This window comes from Crinia signifera, chromosome 2, assembly GCF_055691185.1.
Source record: "Crinia signifera chromosome 2, ASM5569118v1, whole genome shotgun sequence".
NCBI classification, from domain to species: Eukaryota; Metazoa; Chordata; class Amphibia; order Anura; family Myobatrachidae; genus Crinia; species Crinia signifera.
In genome coordinates, this window is record NC_139218.1 from 268,020,133 (window position 1) to 268,038,140 (window position 18,008).

The 18,008-nt window shown below is 38.3% G+C and overlaps 1 protein-coding gene across 2 annotated transcripts in view; it reads right to left on the minus strand.

The window, feature by feature from the left end:
* The window catches only part of OCA2 (OCA2 melanosomal transmembrane protein), a 205,231-nt gene that overhangs the window by 22,381 nt on the left and 164,842 nt on the right, over positions 1–18,008 (minus strand). For both annotated transcript variants that reach the window (XM_083168584.1, XM_083168582.1), the window contains exons 22-23: positions 11,212–11,305; positions 4,398–4,491 (exon numbers count right to left, since the gene is read on the minus strand). In XM_083168584.1, coding sequence (XP_083024710.1) covers positions 4,398–4,491; positions 11,212–11,305 — 188 coding nt within the window. The remainder of the gene's footprint in view (positions 1–4,397; positions 4,492–11,211; positions 11,306–18,008) is intronic.

Consider the following 18,008-nt stretch of genomic DNA (forward strand, 5'->3'; position numbering starts at 1 on the left):
GCAATCTATAACTGTATTGTCTCTGCTTATCGGTTACCTACCTGCCTGAAGGCTGCCTAGGCACTGTGCAGCTCAGCGAATATATGTCCCTGCGTGATATCTGTACTGTCTCTGCTTATACTGTACGCACCCAGTTGCAATGACCAGTGGCGCCATTGATGGTGCTGCTCAATGAATATACTGTATGTTCCCTGTCTCTCCCCTGTACATGTCCATCACCCTCCCAGGGTACATCTAGCGACTGCCTGTATGTGTTATGTACATCTGTACTGTCACTGTTATACAGTTACCTAACCGACTGTTGCACAACAATCCAAATCTAATTCCTTGTATACACATATACCTGCCCAATAAAGTATATTCTAATATGCAATTACTGCTTCAACAGTGCCACATTATTGATTTAAAATTTGAATCTATTATCACCACTACTAAATACTGTGTTTCTATCTTTCTAAACTTACCTCCAGAAGCTTATTCTAAATTTTGGTACAAAATTAGATGGCAGATGTAATCTCTATAGACCCTGCCAACAACCTATACTTCTCTTAACAAGGGAGATGCACAAGAAAACAGAACATAAACCCTGACATGTTCTAGGAGCTTCTCTTAGCCAATGAGGCTTCTGCAAATAGTTCTTCTATAATAAACAAAAGACAGTCAATAACTGACTGATGCAGGTGTAACTCTGGCTGGGGACTCGTCTGTATCATATGAGCTGTGGGGGATAATTAGATGGTTAGCTAAAATGAGTACAAAAAAATATGAATGACTTCTACGGAACATAACACAAGCAGCCATTTGGCATGTTCTGCATTCTTTGTTAGCATAACCATCTGTATGTATGTATGCATGACAAGTTTTTAATTTCACTAATTGCACACTATTTTCAAAATATAAATGGATACCAGGCATTTAGAAGCAAAATCAGTCAGAATTCCAGATTCTAGCAATAATTAACACTAGGCAACCAAGAGTAAAACATTGGCTGATCGCCTATGCAAGTGTTGGACTACAGACCTGTGTACGATTGCAATATAATCTTAAAGAACCATTAGATTTTTAGCAGTGAAGCAGAAGAGTGTGTACTGTGAACACAGCCATTTACATTGGTTTGTGCTGAGAAGACCACCATAATATTTATAGCTTGATAACTACAACATTAAATTATTTTTTCTGTTAGTTTTTTTTGTAAGTAGTCCGCATTTGTAGGATTACAGCTTAATAGTAATGATTGTACATATGGAGCAACTCCCGCTAGAATAGCCAACTGACATCTGCCGGAAGCGGGCGTGTGCACACGAGATGCTCTCCGCTACACTGCACTGCTCCCCCGTCTTGCCCATAGCCCCCCGCACTCCCCCCCCCCCCCCCCCCCCCCCATTCCTGCCCTTCTCCCTGAAGCATTGTTCTGCCTTAGTATCATTAAGTGGGGTATTCAATGCCGGGTCACAGCTGTCGATCCGGCCCAACAGCCGTGACGCTGTCCTGTTTTCATTTTGTTTGACCGCAGATGGCCAGGCACGATTCAATGTTCTGCTTCGCGATAGTCGAAAAGGAGGTGTGTCCGCGGAAACAGCCATGGATTGTCTATATTCGGCCACGACCGCAACAATTCACGGCCGAAATCGACAAAACGGGCCCAACTGCTTTTAAAGTCGGGCCCATTCTGTCGATCTGCCTCTTCAATGCTGTCGGTAAAGACAACATTGAATAGGCGATTTCCACTATTTCACCCATCGCAAATAGCGGCCAGGATTGAATACCCCCCTAAGTCTGACAAACAGGGGAGCCATAGACTCCACAGGATAGGGCAGTATGAGCAAATAAAGAGGAGATTGGATAAGTCATAAGGTAAATAAAGTACAATGGTTAAATAAAACCAGAATAAGTGTTTGTGCATTTTCTATGTAGAAAAAACTGTGGTCGCTTTGGGTATAATAGAAGGGTAATTTACAATTTATTCTTATATCTTTACAATGGGGTCATATGTAGATGTGTGTCATGTGTGTGTCATATGTGTGTGTGTCATATGTGTGTGTGTGTGTGTCATATGTGTGTGTGTCATATGTGTGTGTGTGTGTGTGTGTGTGTGTGTGTGTGTGTGTGTGTGTGTGTGTCATATGTGTGTGTGTCATATGTGTGTGTCATATGTGTGTGTCATATGTGTGTGTGTGTCATATGTGTGTGTGTGTGTGTCATATGTGTGTGTGTCATGTGTGTGTGTGTGTCATATGTGTGTGTGTGTGTGTGTCATATGTGTGTGTGTGTGTGTCATATGTGTGTGTGTGTCATATGTGTGTGTGTGTGTGTGTCATATGTGTGTGTGTGTGTGTGTGTCATATGTGTGTGTGTGTCATATGTGTGTGTGTGTCATATGTGTGTGTGTGTCATATGTGTGTGTGTGTGTCATATGTGTGTGTGTGTGTGTCATATGTGTGTGTGTGTGTGTCATATGTGTGTGTGTGTCATATGTGTGTGTGTCATATGTGTGTGTGTCATATGTGTGTGTCATATGTGTGTGTGTCATATGTGTGTGTGTGTCATATATGTGTGTGTGTGTGTGTGTGTGTGTGTCATATGTGTGTGTGTCATATGTGTGTGTGTCATATGTGTGTGTGTGTGTGTCATATGTGTGTGTGTGTGTGTGTGTGTGTGTCATATGTGTGTGTGTGTCATATGTGTGTGTGTCATATGTGTGTGTGTGTGTGTGTGTCATATGTGTGTGTGTGTCATATGTGTGTGTCAAAGCAGAAAAAATTGGGAGTGCCCCTGTGTTAAAGCATATTTGTATGTACTTCTCCTTTCAGTATTATCCTAATAAAAATAATAATCAGTGGCGGCTCCTGCCTTTAGACTTAAGGGGGGCTGCAATTGCCTTGGTACTGCTCATTGCAAATGGAACACAACATACAGATAATCTACTTTCAATCAACTTAAACTATGGAATAAAGTAACCTTGATTGTGATTGCTCTGTAACAGTGTTTTTGTGCTTATACTGTAAACAAATGATGTATGTACCCATATGCACGCAAACACAGGTACAGAGCAAAATACTCACTTTGAATAACTTTAATATTAAAGTACAGAAAATTATACTCCTATTAAAGATGTACACACAAATAATAGTTTAAATAAATATTATTCACAGAGGCTCAAATATTATGAAAAAATGTACACCTCTTTGGTGCAATGCATACAGTACCTTCCTTCAGCTGCATCACACTGAGTGACTGACTGAAGTCTGGGCATGCTCACTGCTGAGAATTTGCTTCTGCTGAGCTGCACAGGCAGCAGCCCATGGAAGCACTGTAGCTCTGGTGATGTGCAACAGAATAGCTTCCTGCTGGAAAGCTATTGCTGTCATCGCTCCATGTACTGGCAGCCCAAGTGAGGGAGGAGTTTTCAGTCCTCTGTATGATGGGCAGTAGCAGCTTCCAATAGGAAGCTACTACATGCTGAACTCCTCCCCACATGAGAGGAGGTCACACATGGAGCCTGGTGTTGTGACTCCTGACAGGAAAGACATGTGATCATGTGACACGTGGTTCTTCAAACTGTGGCCCTCCAGATGTTGTGAAACTACAAATCCCAGCATGCCTTGCCACAGTTTTAACACTCCCTTATAGCAAAACTGTGTCAAGGCATGCTGGGATTTGTAGTTTCACAACATCTGGAGGGCCGCAGTTTGACGACCCATGATGTGACACGTGAGGACTGGGAGAGACACAGACAGCCAGCAGAGAGCTCCAGAGGTAGATTCCGCAACCCCCCTTCCCCCTGCGGGTAGATTGTGCACCCCCCTCTTGTTGAGCTCTGATGCTGGCTGTCTGTTTTACACTGGAAAACTCCTGATTTTCACTGGAGGGGCTGCAGTCCTGCAGCCCAATAGCAGGAGCCGCCACTGATAATAATAATAATAGTTACAGTAGCTTCCCAAAGTACCCTCATGCATAGAATTCACTAGCTAAATATTATACATGTGAATTAGGAGATCCTTTGACCATCACAATGTAAAGGTGATCTAAATTTCTCTCAAACTAAACCAGTAAATCTATTGTCTTTGTACATACCCCTTAAACATCTTGCACATGTGCGAGTGAGAAGTTTTAAAATGATAAAGTGTCTCAATTTGACTACCGTCTAATTCAAAACAGGTGTAATACTACCTATAACTAATATTAATATCACTCAAGCTTAAGGCTTACAACTACAGGGGCGAAGTATTAGAGTTTTAAGAGTGGAGAAATTGTCCATAGCAACTATATGAAGTTCCAGATCACTGACAAAAAACACCCCATGTCTGTTGGCTCCTGGGCACAATCATCTACAGATTTACTGGTAATTTAAAATACTGCTAGTTTTGCAGGTACACACAAAAATACAAAAACAATACCTGAAAAATTCCATAAAGGAAAATCCATATCCATGCTGTTCTGCAATCCCGGCACATACAACATTCGCTGATGCCCCAATCAATGTTCCATTTCCTGCAGGGAACGAGAACAGACATGTGAATGCAATAGTCTGGTGTCACTGTTTAGAAGTCTCGATACATCAAATAACAAGTGGAAGAAGGAGGGGGAAGGCTGATGAAAGAGTATGATGGAGGAGGATTATGAGGAGTAAAAAGATTAAAGAGAAAATTTAAGGAGGAGAAAAGTATAACAGAAGGTGGAAGAGTAGCAAGTAGAAGGGTAAGAGGAACAATGGCAACTAAGCGTCAGTAACTATCTTTTATGGCGTAGCTTACTGACTTACACATTTTAGTGGAGAAAGGAGATGGGCAATGGAAGACTACTGCTGAGTTTACTTGGATAGTGTCTGAATTATATATTTAGTAACTTTTATTGTTCAAAAACACGAAATACAATACAATCGCCGCTCTGTATCAATTAAATTTATGAAGGAATATGCTTCTCAAAGAATTTGAGTAACCTTTTCGGAGGTATTTACCACCTCTCCCTTTACATAAATGCTGATCAGCTTATGTAGGGGAAAAGTAGAGGATGGCAGTGGTTAGAGAAAGGCATGGTGAGAATTATGCTTGCAGAACACCATGATCTGTGCTGATATCATAATACTACTGTGAGATTAAAATAATATTAAATATATATTATTTTGGCGACCGCAAAAATAAGTCAGTCAGTCTCAACTGACTTATTTGCGAAGGCAGGTGAAATTGTACAATGGTTGCCGACCATCGAATGATTTCTCCTGCTGTGGACACATGCGAAGGAATGTGTCTTCCCTACACATCCACCCACATGGTTGTGAGGAGATATGGCGGCAGAGTGGCGGGTATTCACCGGGGTGTCATCACAGGGACTTCAAGGAACTGCTTCTCAAGGAGACATTTGTGGAAGTGGAAAATGTAATCTTACAAAATAAAAGATACACTTAATGCAATGAGAGAGCACTGATAAAGTCTAAGAGGATTGATAACTATTTATTTGCACTATAAATGTTACATACAGTCCTAAAAAGGTAAAATAACCCATATAGATAAATAACTGATACCCAAGCAGAAAACTGCAGCCTTTTTCAAAAGACTAGCAATACACGTTGTGTTTCACTTTTCTAAAACGGTTTAACACCGCAATGTTCTATACAGTCAGACTTATTATATTATATATATTTATTTATGCACCAAAAAAATATTTTTGTTTTCTTGATTGGGAAATTGTACAAGTTTTGTATGCATTTATTACACAGAGTGATGTTAGAGGCAGATAACGTGACCAAACCATGTTCACCAAAGTTGACCACATAGGCTCGGATATTGAGGTCCGACAACTGGGGGGGGGGGGGTGGCATGCCCAGAAGAGGAGATATTTCATTTGGTTATTAAGAAAACCATGAACGGAGTACAGAAGCTGTATGAACTGCAGATTGATCATCTTGATACCAGGCGTCACCTGCCGGAAACAAATGTCTGCACCAAAGGATTACCCTGGTTAGCAAAAAGGTCTATCAAGTCCTTGGAAGTGAATGAATAGAACATGGTGATAATAGGGCTGGCAGGATACCATGCTATGGTTTTCCAAATCATCAATGACCCTCCTTCATGCTTCACTTTTAGGACCAGTCAATCCAGATCATACACTTTTCGCTGTGTTTTTCAGACAAGCTCATTATAAAGATGGAAACAGAGTGAAGGATGATTCCAGTTGACCAGATGACAAAACTTTTAATGCTCATCAGTCCATGATTTAGGAGTAGTGCTACACCACTCTTCTTTGTAATAACCGGGTTTACCAGTGGTTTGGCAACTGAAGTTTGCCCATGAATACCATAATTTTAGGGTCCCCTCCCCACCTTTCTTGTAGACACAGGGTGTGGAAAATTGGAATTCAGCTCCGCTGTCACTTTCACTGTGGTTGTCTTATTATTCTCGGCCACAATCATCCTCAATATCCTGGCACTTTGTTCAGATTTTGGTTCCTGCTAATGTTTTGCTGATGTTTTTCCAGAATCTTTATATGCAGTCATTACCTGTAATACAGGTCCTAGCAACATCTTAAATAAACTAGCTACTGTGTTCTCAGATGCACCCACTAGGTGGGCACCACCAATTTGCCCTCTATGAAGGCCTGATCTCAGATATGATTCACTGATTCCTTAACAGAACAATGGAAAGCCCCAAACGCCTCAACAGGTTTCCCCCTCACACAGGAAACAAACAATTGTGGTGCACATCCAGTTTGACGTAGAAAATGCATGTTTTAGTTCACACATTTTGTTGTGGCATTTCCAAATTTTTGTCTAACCCCTGTATGTGGAACATTATTGGATCTTCTACAAAAGTTTCAAACCCTCATTCAAAAATATCACGAAAATTGCACAACAAAATATCCAGTTTAAAATGAACTGCATGGCATTATTGGATCCTGTCTGTATGGCCCAACAGGTTCATGGGTATAATTCAATTACCTTTTTAAAGCTTGAAACAAGTATTCCAATCCTCCATATATAAAAAAAAATCCCAAAATTTCAAGAACAAAATCTTCATCCCCCCCATATTGAATACGCATTATTCGATCATGGAATTTAAGGTGACTTCAATAGGAGGAGTTTGGGGTCAAAACAACCACCTAACATGTCTTCTTCTATTAGGCATACTAACTAAGCTTTTAAACAGATTGGGAAGAACATAAAGTGTTGTGGAAATCTGTGTAAGTTAATGTAGTAGTTTTGGAATTCCTCTCCTACTGTATGGTCATGGAATAACAGGTGAGGTGTCCGGGAGAGGTTTTAGTAATGTGAAGGCTATAGCTACAGTTGTTAGCACCAGGTCTGATGACCTTGTCCCCTTTAACATATAAAGTTTAAACCATTTCTGTTTGCATGCTGGGAGTCCTCAGATTAGATTTAGTTCTGTTGTAAGGGTCATCCAAATTTATGGTTCATTAGAGGTTTTATATTCTGTAAAGGTAGTTTTTAGTTTTAGAGTGTATATTAAGTTATTGCAGTATAATTAAGTACTTGTCAACATTGGTTGAACAAATGTAAACAGCATTGTTTCAGTTGTATTATTTTGTTTAAAGAAACAAAACTGCATATAAAATATGAATTGTAAGTTTGAAAATTGAATAAGCCTACTAGTTCAATATAAACTGTACAGTCTATGTAAGCACGATTTATTTGTAATAAAAAACATCCACTAGGGAGTGGTGGGAGAATAAAATAGTGTGCCGAGCATAGCGAGCAACGCAGTGCTACGTTTTGGTGTCCATGTCGACTAGACATGTTCTGACAAGTGGTATTTCATGCCCTACCATCCACTAGGGCAGGGCTGGGCAACACCGGCCCTCCAGATGTTGATGAACTACATATCCCAGCATGCCTTGCATCAGTTTCAGCATGGCCACATTGCAAAACTAATGCAAAGCATCCTGGGATGTGTAGTTCATTAACATCTGAAGGGCCGGTGTTGCCCAGCCCTGCACTAGGGTGTGGTGGGAGAATTAAATATAGTGTGCCAAGCGTAGTAAGGCACCGTGCCCGAAGCATGGCGAGCACAGCGAGCCATGCGAGTGGACATGGTGCTACATTTTAGCGTTTATGTCGACATTCCAGAAAAGAAAAAAAGCATGTCGACCTTACCCATGTCGACCTAATGAACCTGTTGACCTTACACATGTCGACCTTATGACCCTGTCGAGCTAAAGTCATGTCAACCTTCCTGAATGTTGACCTAAATGCATGTCGACCACAATGCTGTCAACCATAATGCTGGTGACCGAAAATACTACCATGAAACAATGTTCAAGACTAGTGGTTTAAAATTACTAAAAGTTTCCAGCATTCTCTGAGCTTATCCAACCATACAATTAACAGAGCCCACTAATTTGAATGTTTTGTGTGCAATTGCACTTATGTGGTATCTAGTAATATACCACTTTTATTGTGATGTTTAATATCATAAATTAATCCTAAATTACAGTAGTATGGAAAGGAAAGTGAAGGCTAAAATAAAGAAGTGACTAAAAATCATCTACAGTATTGACCACTTTCTGTAGCAACATATATATGCAAAGTTCTATAAATAGATACCATCTGGACCACACTAAATTACAGTGTTGGCAATACAATTAGCCTTGGCAGCAGTTAGCACTACAAAGACATCATCATGAAGTATTATCATTGCGTAGACATTATGCTTGAAATAGAATTATCATAGAAATTACATATTTGCTTTTTTCCCCCTTTTTACTGTGTGTTTAGGAGATGCTTTGTTAAAATATATTTCCTGGTAACACCCAACACTAAAAAGCAAACCAAGCAGACTAATAAATGGTCTAGGCCTGTTCTTGCTATTCATCATGTTGAAGGAGTAGTTGACCAAACTGTCTGTATCCTTGGGCGGGCAGAAATGGGTCATGATTCAGACCTGGTCACTGGGCTTGGGGTGTTCAGAACTCAGCGACCACGTAGACAAACACACACACACACACACACACACCTGTGCATGGCTGTAAATGTGTACACAGCAGTGCACACAGGGGGAAAAATCATTCACCACTGAACGGTTTTTTCCCTGCTCGCAGCGCTGAGTGAGCCAGGACACACTCAGTGCTGCGAAGGCCGCGGGGAGGTGGTTACTGATGACTTCAGTGGCCTTTCCTCCCAACGGTCGGGGAACACCTGCATTTTCTGAAGGACACCCAAAAAATGCTGGTGTCATGCTCCCAAATGCCGCAGGGTGTATATCCCCTTGCGAGCGAAGGCTAGCCTTCTCTCGCTGCCTTCTGGCTGGCAGCTCGCGCACTGCATACATGCACGGTTGTTTGAATATTGCTCAGGCTGCAAATTCGCAGCCCGTGTGATTGAACCTAAACCAGGCCCATGGTGAAAAATACATGGCTGTTATTAAAAGGGTACCTACTGATGAAAAAATAATTGCCGGTTGTAATAAGATTTGAAAATAGATTAGTATTCTTCACAGGTCTAAACACATTAATTCAAGTTCACCTGTGTACAGTTACAGTAATTGCTTGAAGTTTTTAAATTAAAATACAACTGTCTGAGAGGTCCCTCCCTAGCACATTTTCACAAGAGCTTTACCAACAGCAAATATTTTAAACAAATCTGGGAAATGATCATTAAAAACTACTAGTCCGGAGAATAATTAATAAGAAGATTTCAAAGACTTAATATTCCCCAGAACACTGTCAATCATAAATATAAAACAGCACAGCTAGTAATACCATTTGTATAGAGCAGACCGTTCTCTAAAGCAGAGCAATGTAAGAAGGACAGTTTGGCAGTTTGTCTTATCAAAGATGGTGCAAAATGTATAGCAGAAGACTGGACACTTTACAAAACCAATGTTGGAAAAATATTTGATTAGACCAATGTTTTCTAAGTCATAAGCAGGAAGGCTAAATAAATTAGGATATTGGATCTCTAAAGGGTCAAGAGAAAAATAATTGAATAAAAATACCCTATAAATGTTTTAACATCTGTTTAGGCAAAATGGGAGAAAATTCCATTAAAATTAGTTGTGCAAGAAAAGCCCAACCATACCATTGATTTTACCTTTTGAAACACAAGAGTAGGCATAGTTACACCAAACCCTATTACAAAAGAAATGTCTTTAACCAAAAGTATTCTTAACAAAAATTATGAACCACTAAATGATGGACAACTATATTTATGGACTATCTTTGTACTGTAACTGGGTCATTTCTGCAACCAATTACATGCACAACACATGTCAACATTATGAACATATTGGGGTGGGTATTCAATCCCAGGCTAATTTCCTGGCCAGGCAAAAGACGATTAATATTCAATTTCGCTGATCCACACATTTTTTCACCTGGCGATTGTATACTCCCAATTGGCATTAATTACAAAATCAACATTCTGGCAAGAGATGAGAGATGAGTGGAGACTGAATTGGAACCCCCCTTAAATGTTTTGGTTCAGTTCTGGTTTTCATGCAACATTTAGGTTTTAGACCCAAGATCCTTCCCTAAAAGTGACCCAAAGCAGGACATGCCGATTGGAAACTCTACTTGCACATCTAATGGAATAAAGGAAACTAAAGTGGGTACGGTATTGTAAACGATTATCCCACATATCAATCATGGATATTCATGAGATTTATTTAGTTTATAGAATATTGAAAACTCTGTAGTGTGTGATAGATCATACAGGCAAAAAGAATGCCGGCACTCATAAGACCAACAGGGGCATCCCACTAGTTAGTATCTTGACAGTTACCATGTTACCTGACCTCCATCCCTAATCCTTAAACCCGCCAGCAGCCTTACCCTAGCCAACCCTATATACTTATGATTAAGATGATGGCAATTGAGATTCCAGCATCAGCATTGAAAAAGATGTTGGGATCTGGCAACAGACTTCTATCCAATCTCGTGATTCCGGAATCAAGATTTCGACTGCTGGCACAACTTCATTTAAAATACTTTTTCCACGGAATGCCAGGTGACAAAAGGTCATGGTAAACAGAAGTTTATTAGCAATGGGACTATGGCAGATTTACAAACAGAATGAAATCTTCCTTTATTATAAAATATACACTAGCTACCACTTAAATTACATCACTAAGTTTTTAGCATGAAGGAATGATTTTTTTATTGATAATGGTTACAATACACTGCATCTTAGCCTAACAAGGGTAGAAATGATCACAGATTATGCAAAGAGGTTAGTGAAATTTTATTTAATTAACGTCTTACCTCCAAAACAGGCCCCAATGGCTAGGGCAAATATAAGTGGCTTAATCGGTAGATTAACATCTGCATCCTGGCTTAAATTTATTAAAACTGGAATCTAAAGTGGGGGGGAAAAAAAACATGAACACTTCATATACAAATTAGAGAAAAATGCAACTATATGCTGTATAATTTGCTCAAGACAAAATATTTGGTACAAACTTTACACAGATTTTTTTAATGATTCTTTTAGAACACTATGTACTGTATTATAGATTTGTTAAAATAACAGGACAAGCAGAGGTGTAGGGTGTAAATTTTGGGATTGCCAGTGTAATATAGCTGCTTCTGCACACAAATGAAAAAAAAAACCACCAAACACACATATGGAAAAATGGATTTATTGCAAACCATGGACTTAAGACAATTATGATGTTTAACAACTTTCTTGATGTTACTAGCTATTCTTGCCTGCCTATAATTCTGAATTTCCTACTGTACAGGTCCTCTGCTTAGCCACTCAGCAAAAAGAATTGCACAGCACGCAAAGTACATTAGAAGCTGCCCCTGTCTCCTCTCCTCAGCTTTACGTTTGTAGAATATAGCCCCCGGATATATTTTGTAGGGAATTCTGTATAAATAGTCCTGACACAGCAGCACTTAAATGAAGGAAAGAGAAACACTTGTATGGATCAACAGAGCACAGCCACATTTGTCCCAGTCTTTTAAAGATAAAATGTATCGATGTTATTATTTCTATGCTTGAGAAAACAAAGAATGTATAATTCAAGAATTTAGACAAGCTAACATCATGCCCTCAAGTTAAATATCTTCAGCACTTAAATAGATGGCAATGCACATTTCCACGTTGTGGCCATTCATGTGGATACATGGTGAATGTATTGATAAGCAAACGATAGGGCAACCATCACAGAAAAGCGATAAAACAATAAGAAACAAGATAAGCAGTTATGGTACTATGATACACTGAAACAGAAGCATTGTTGTAAATCATTTTTGTAGTGTAATGCCAATATAATTTTTTTATATACACATATATACACACTGTGGCCTATCCTAGCCACCGACAAAAGCCTCCCCTGCTTTGCTACTGTACTTCCAATGACCTGTTACAAACTTGCACAACATTCTAGTCCACACGGACATAACCGGCTTTGATGACAACTGACATTTGAGATGTCGACCCAAAGCAAATGGTTGCTATTGCTGCATTAAGTGCACTACCTGTCAACATCTGGTACAGTGCACCACTTTTCAACATCCACATAAGGAAATGACATACAAAGCACAGCATGTCTTAACGTATTTTTGACTCGAATGTCAACTCAGTTGACATGGACACAGTTTGAAGTGCACCGCATCCCGTCTCATCGCTCGTGATTCTTCGGGTACGGTGCTTCGCTAAGCTCGGCACACTAATTTATTCTCCCGCCATGAAATACTGCCTGTTGGACATGATGGCTCAAAAAAGAGTGAAAAACCCCATGTTGACCTGTTGACTGTCGACCTAGACACATTTCGACCTTGCCCCATGTGGATCTTGTTGCCTGTTGACCTAGTGGTGTCCACCCAATGCCCGTCGACCTAATGACCACATCCCCTCTCAACGTCTGGGAAACAGGCTATAGCTGATGCTATAGTTTCCACAAATAGAGAAAATGATCACTTTCGTATAAAATAAAATAAAAGTCTCCTTTTGAGGGACATACAAGACAAATACATGAATTGTCTGCAATCCAAACCAACTGGTACTATAATTGCAGATGCAATAACCAAGCCAATAATCATAGCATCATGAGGAACTCATGGAGAAGAAGATTATCATTGAAAAATGCACACGCTGTTAAGTGAAGGTGTTCGTTACAACACAGAGATGATTTCCCAGACCTGAAGTGTTAATTGTCACATAAATCAGAGTGCCCTGTTAGGGGGAGAGGGATAGTTGTTGCTAAGCAACATAAGTCCATGTGCTGCCTGTAACCTGATTTATCTTCATCCTATTCTAGTGTTCTTACTTTAATGTTTTGCCTCTGTCCGTAGAATTATATAATTTTTTCTGAACACATTTGTTTATTTTCATATAGTATGCCAATATCATAATGTAAAGACACTGATCTTGCAATTCAACATCTAACATGGTTTCTCAGTTATTTTGTTTGTAATCACCTTTCGTCCCAAAAAATTACCTCATCAGTTGTCACTTACCCTGCAACTCTTCTCTAAGCCACTATTCCTCAATTTAGTCATCAGTACTTTTTCCCCAAATTTGTTATCACCCCAACCCCACTCTTCATTCCTGTATCTCCCCTCCCCCCACAACCATCACCTCCCACACACACTTACTTCCTACAGTAGCTTCTTATGGTGTTTCATTTTTGTCTAATGTTTAGTCTAAGCATTGTTTAGTCAAGAACTTACTGGTATTGGCCTTTATCAAAGTCAAAGTAACAATGCTAGAGGTGTAAATGTACAAAACGTGTAATCTATAAGAAAGTGTCTGGTTGGAACAGGAACATGGTTGTGGATGAGAGCAAATGACAGTTGACCATTTGCTTGGAAATGCTGGAAAACTGTCAAACTGTCACTCATCCATGGCCATGTTTTTGTTCCAACCAGCCAGATCTGAAGATGGATCTTACTAGTGTATGGGCACCTTAACTGTCTCTCTGCTGTCTACTCCTGGATGACCCAGCTCTTTTTTAGACTTAAAATATCAAAGACTAAGCTGACCTCTTCCCACCCTCCAGCATAAAACCTGACCATCTCTCATCCTAACCTACTGTTTATGCCCACTTCTTTCCCCTTTGTGTCACCCCTGTCTGTCTATCCCTCCCCTTTTAGAATGTAAGCTCTCACGGGCAGGGCCCTATCTCCTCTTGTGCCTTTCTTAGAATATATAAACCTCTGCCACCCTGATGATTGCTTCAGTGTCCTGTCCACTGATGCAACTATCCATATTAACCATGTACTTGTCCTAAACTGTCTTGTACTGTAATTTGATATATGTTTTTGCTCCTAATTATGCTCTGTAAAGCGCTGCGGAATCTGTGAGCGCTATATAAGAAACTGTTAATAAATAAATAAATAAATAAATAAATAAATATGGTTATCTTAATAAGAACTATACCCTGAAGATTTCTATTCATGGATGGGTGTTTTTTTTTTTGCAAAAGCAAGTCATTTTTTTAATAGCATCTCATCCACTAAATTTGAGGTCTTTGGAGGAGATATTGCTATGTGATACAAGAAGTCTGTCCACCCATAACACTTGCAGGTTTCCAAACACAAAGGTTTGCAAGTTCTCAGGTCAGTTTAAGGAAGTCTAAGCAAGCTTGATGCAGACATCATGCAATCCCTTAGTAGTGATATGTCCACAACATTCAAGGCATGAAGTCTGACACCTATTGGTCATGCCCTATGATGTCTTAGTTCTGTACAGTATTTTCAGCAACAAGTTTGACTGGTTGCTAGTTTAAATACGGTTATTACAAGTTGATCTTAGAAGTCCTGGAGATAGCAAGTTGGGACCTCCATACAGTAGCTCAGACTTGTGTTTCCAGCACATCCCATAGAAGTCCCATAGAGATCTATGGAATTTGGATTATTTGCTGAAAGAGGCCATCAAGGAATACTAAAGTTACCACTGCAGTTGACTTCTCAGTTGGCCCTGGAGAACAGAACCCTTTTATGATCGGAGGTGATCGAGGGATCACACTATTGCTTCATATTACTTCAAAGACTTTAAGTCAATGTAAACAGACATTTGTGTTTTGTAAAATTAAAACTGTAGTAGGATTTGTCCTATATGTACACACAGTAAAAGCCTTCATGCTGCTGACAGCTGACACTGGAGGGTTCTTGTAGGGGCTCTTAACTGCTAGACTCCCCAAATATCTCAATCATAAAAAATGATCAGCATTTCTCCTGCATGAGCAGGAAAGCCTCATTCAGACCTACTGCTTTAATCTCTCCTTTAACAGTAGTGGTTCTCATTAGAAACATGTATTTGACGGCAGATAAAAGCCATTTGGCCCATCTAGTCTGCCCCTTTAACCATATTACTACCCTTAAACCCCATTTGATCCTTATTTATTTGAAGGCATATCATTGTGTCTATCCCATTCATATAGAAATTGTTCTACTGTCTTAGCATCTACCACCTCCGATGGGAGGCTATTCCACTTTATGTGAGGTAATTTTCCCTAAGATTTCCCCTTAAACCAACATCCCTCCGGTTTCAGTGCATGTCCTTGTGTTCTAATACTTGTCTTCATTTGAAGAATGTTTCCCTCCTGGACCCAGTTAAAACCATTATGTGTGTGTGTGTGTGTGTGTGTGTGTGTGTGTGTGTGTGTGTGTGTGTGTGTGTGTGTGTGTGTGTGAGAACTACACCGCATTTACCCGGCACTTAAATGTTGGGATTGGTGGCGATGGACCCCTGTTCTCCCTGCTAGGCAAATTCCCAGATGAAGCAGTTCTACCAAGTCATTTGCCTTTTAACACAGGTTTTTTTTCAGGGTGAACGGGTCAACCCGTGTCTGCATACCCGGATCTCAAACACAGATAAAAAGAAGGGTTTTACCCGTGTATGAGATCCGGGTATGCAGACAGTTTACACTGCAAAAAAAACTGTGTTAAAAGGCAAATTACCGGGTCGACATGCTAGACAGGGAATTTGCCTGCAGTGAGAACGGGGTATAAATAGTAAATATAAAAATCCTTTCCTCAAGTTTAGGCACAATTTCCCTTTCCCTCAACCTTGACCACTCCCCTTGCCAGTTCTTTATACAATACCATAACACGCCTATGCACTCTTAACTACTGTTTTATTAACTTAAAATACAGGTCAAAGTGAAAATTTACCAAAACAATATAAGTCCACACCAAAATCCTATAAATCTGGACATAAACCATTCAATTAAAATGTATTCAATGGCAACATCTACTTTCCGGATATTACTTTACACATTATATATTGGTTTTACCTTTTAATAATTAAAAATAACATCATAAAATATATTTTGGAATGTTTGGTTCATGATGTTATCTCAAAATAAAACCTTCAAGACATTATTAAACTTGTATAGTTTGCTATAGACAAGTAATTAACTAATAAATCATTCAGTACAACTGTGGCCAGAAAACAGACTGAAATTCTATTGCTTTTATATTTCAAAATTAATGTTTTTAATAAAAAATATTTTAAAATGGAGGTTTTAAAAATATTGGCTACATTAAGAAGATTAGATTGTAAACCTAAGCCAAAATAACTTCTGCAGTTTTAGATACAGGCTGGGTTAACTTCTTTCATAAAAGCCCAGTCAACTCCATCAGGTCTCACATATATATATATATATATATATATATATATATATATATATATATATATATATATATATATATATATATATATATATATATATATATATATATATATATATATATATATATATATATATATATATATATATATATATATATATATATATCCCCAGTATTCCACCTCGCGCTAGAGCCTATTTCACAAATAAATATTTTGCAGAATAATATACTTTTTATAATTTGTACAAGTAAGGCAGCCTCACCACTAAGTTCCCTGAGGGATAGGGAACGTACAAAGCCCAATGTTTTTACCCAATAGTGGTGTGGCGCCTAAAAACAGAATTTAAATACAAATTTGCAAAAATCCAATGAAGTAATAGAGGAAATCTTTTCCAATAGTTTGTTTGTTTATTTTCTTCACAGGATAATCGGTAAAAAATGCTTGTAGACAATCCCAACGCGTTTCGTCTCACAGAGACTTCATCAGGGGAAATACAATAATCTACAAGTATAAAATATTGCTTCAATATTCAATACATAAAATATTTCTTTTATTATTCTAGTAAATGGGGAAACTTCCACCAAGTACAGGAGAAGAGGAAGGATAATGGAACAAGATAGTGAGGACGAGATGGTGAATTATTATTAAAGAAGTGAGAGAAGAAAAAATATAATAAAATATATATATATATATATATATATATATATATATATATATATATATACACATATACACATATATATGTATACACTGTGTTGTGACTTTGGTTGTAAAAAGTTTTTTTATGTTTATTAATTACTTCGATATATACTATGATACTTTTGTAATAAAAAATTGGTATACCTTGTGGTCGTGATATTTGTGAAATCTATGGGATACTATCTCCGCTTACACAAATATTTTCAGAATAGATTAATGGTATAAGGCATGATGTCCTTAAGACCTATAGGAGAATAAAGTATCCCTTAATGTGAATTAGGTGAAAAAAGGTTTTTTATTATTATTATCACTTAATAAGTGGAAAAAACATACCTATATTAGGAATATAAATGAATATGAATTTATATTCCTAATATAGGTATGTTTTTTCCACTTATTAAGTGATAATAATAATAAAAAACCTTTTTTCACCTAATTCACATTAAGGGATACTTTATTCTCCTATAGGTCTTAAGGACATCATGCCTTATACCATTAATCTATTCTGAAAATATTTGTGTAAGCGGAGATAGTATCCCATAGATTTCACAAATATCACGACCACAAGGTATACCAATTTTTTATTACAAAAGTATCATAGTATATATCGAAGTAATTAATAAACATAAAAAAACTTTTTACAACCAAAGTCACAACACAGTGTATACATATATATGTGTATATATATATATATATATATATATATATATATATATATATATATATATATTTATTATATTTTTTCTTCTCTCACTTCTTTAATAATAATTCACCATCT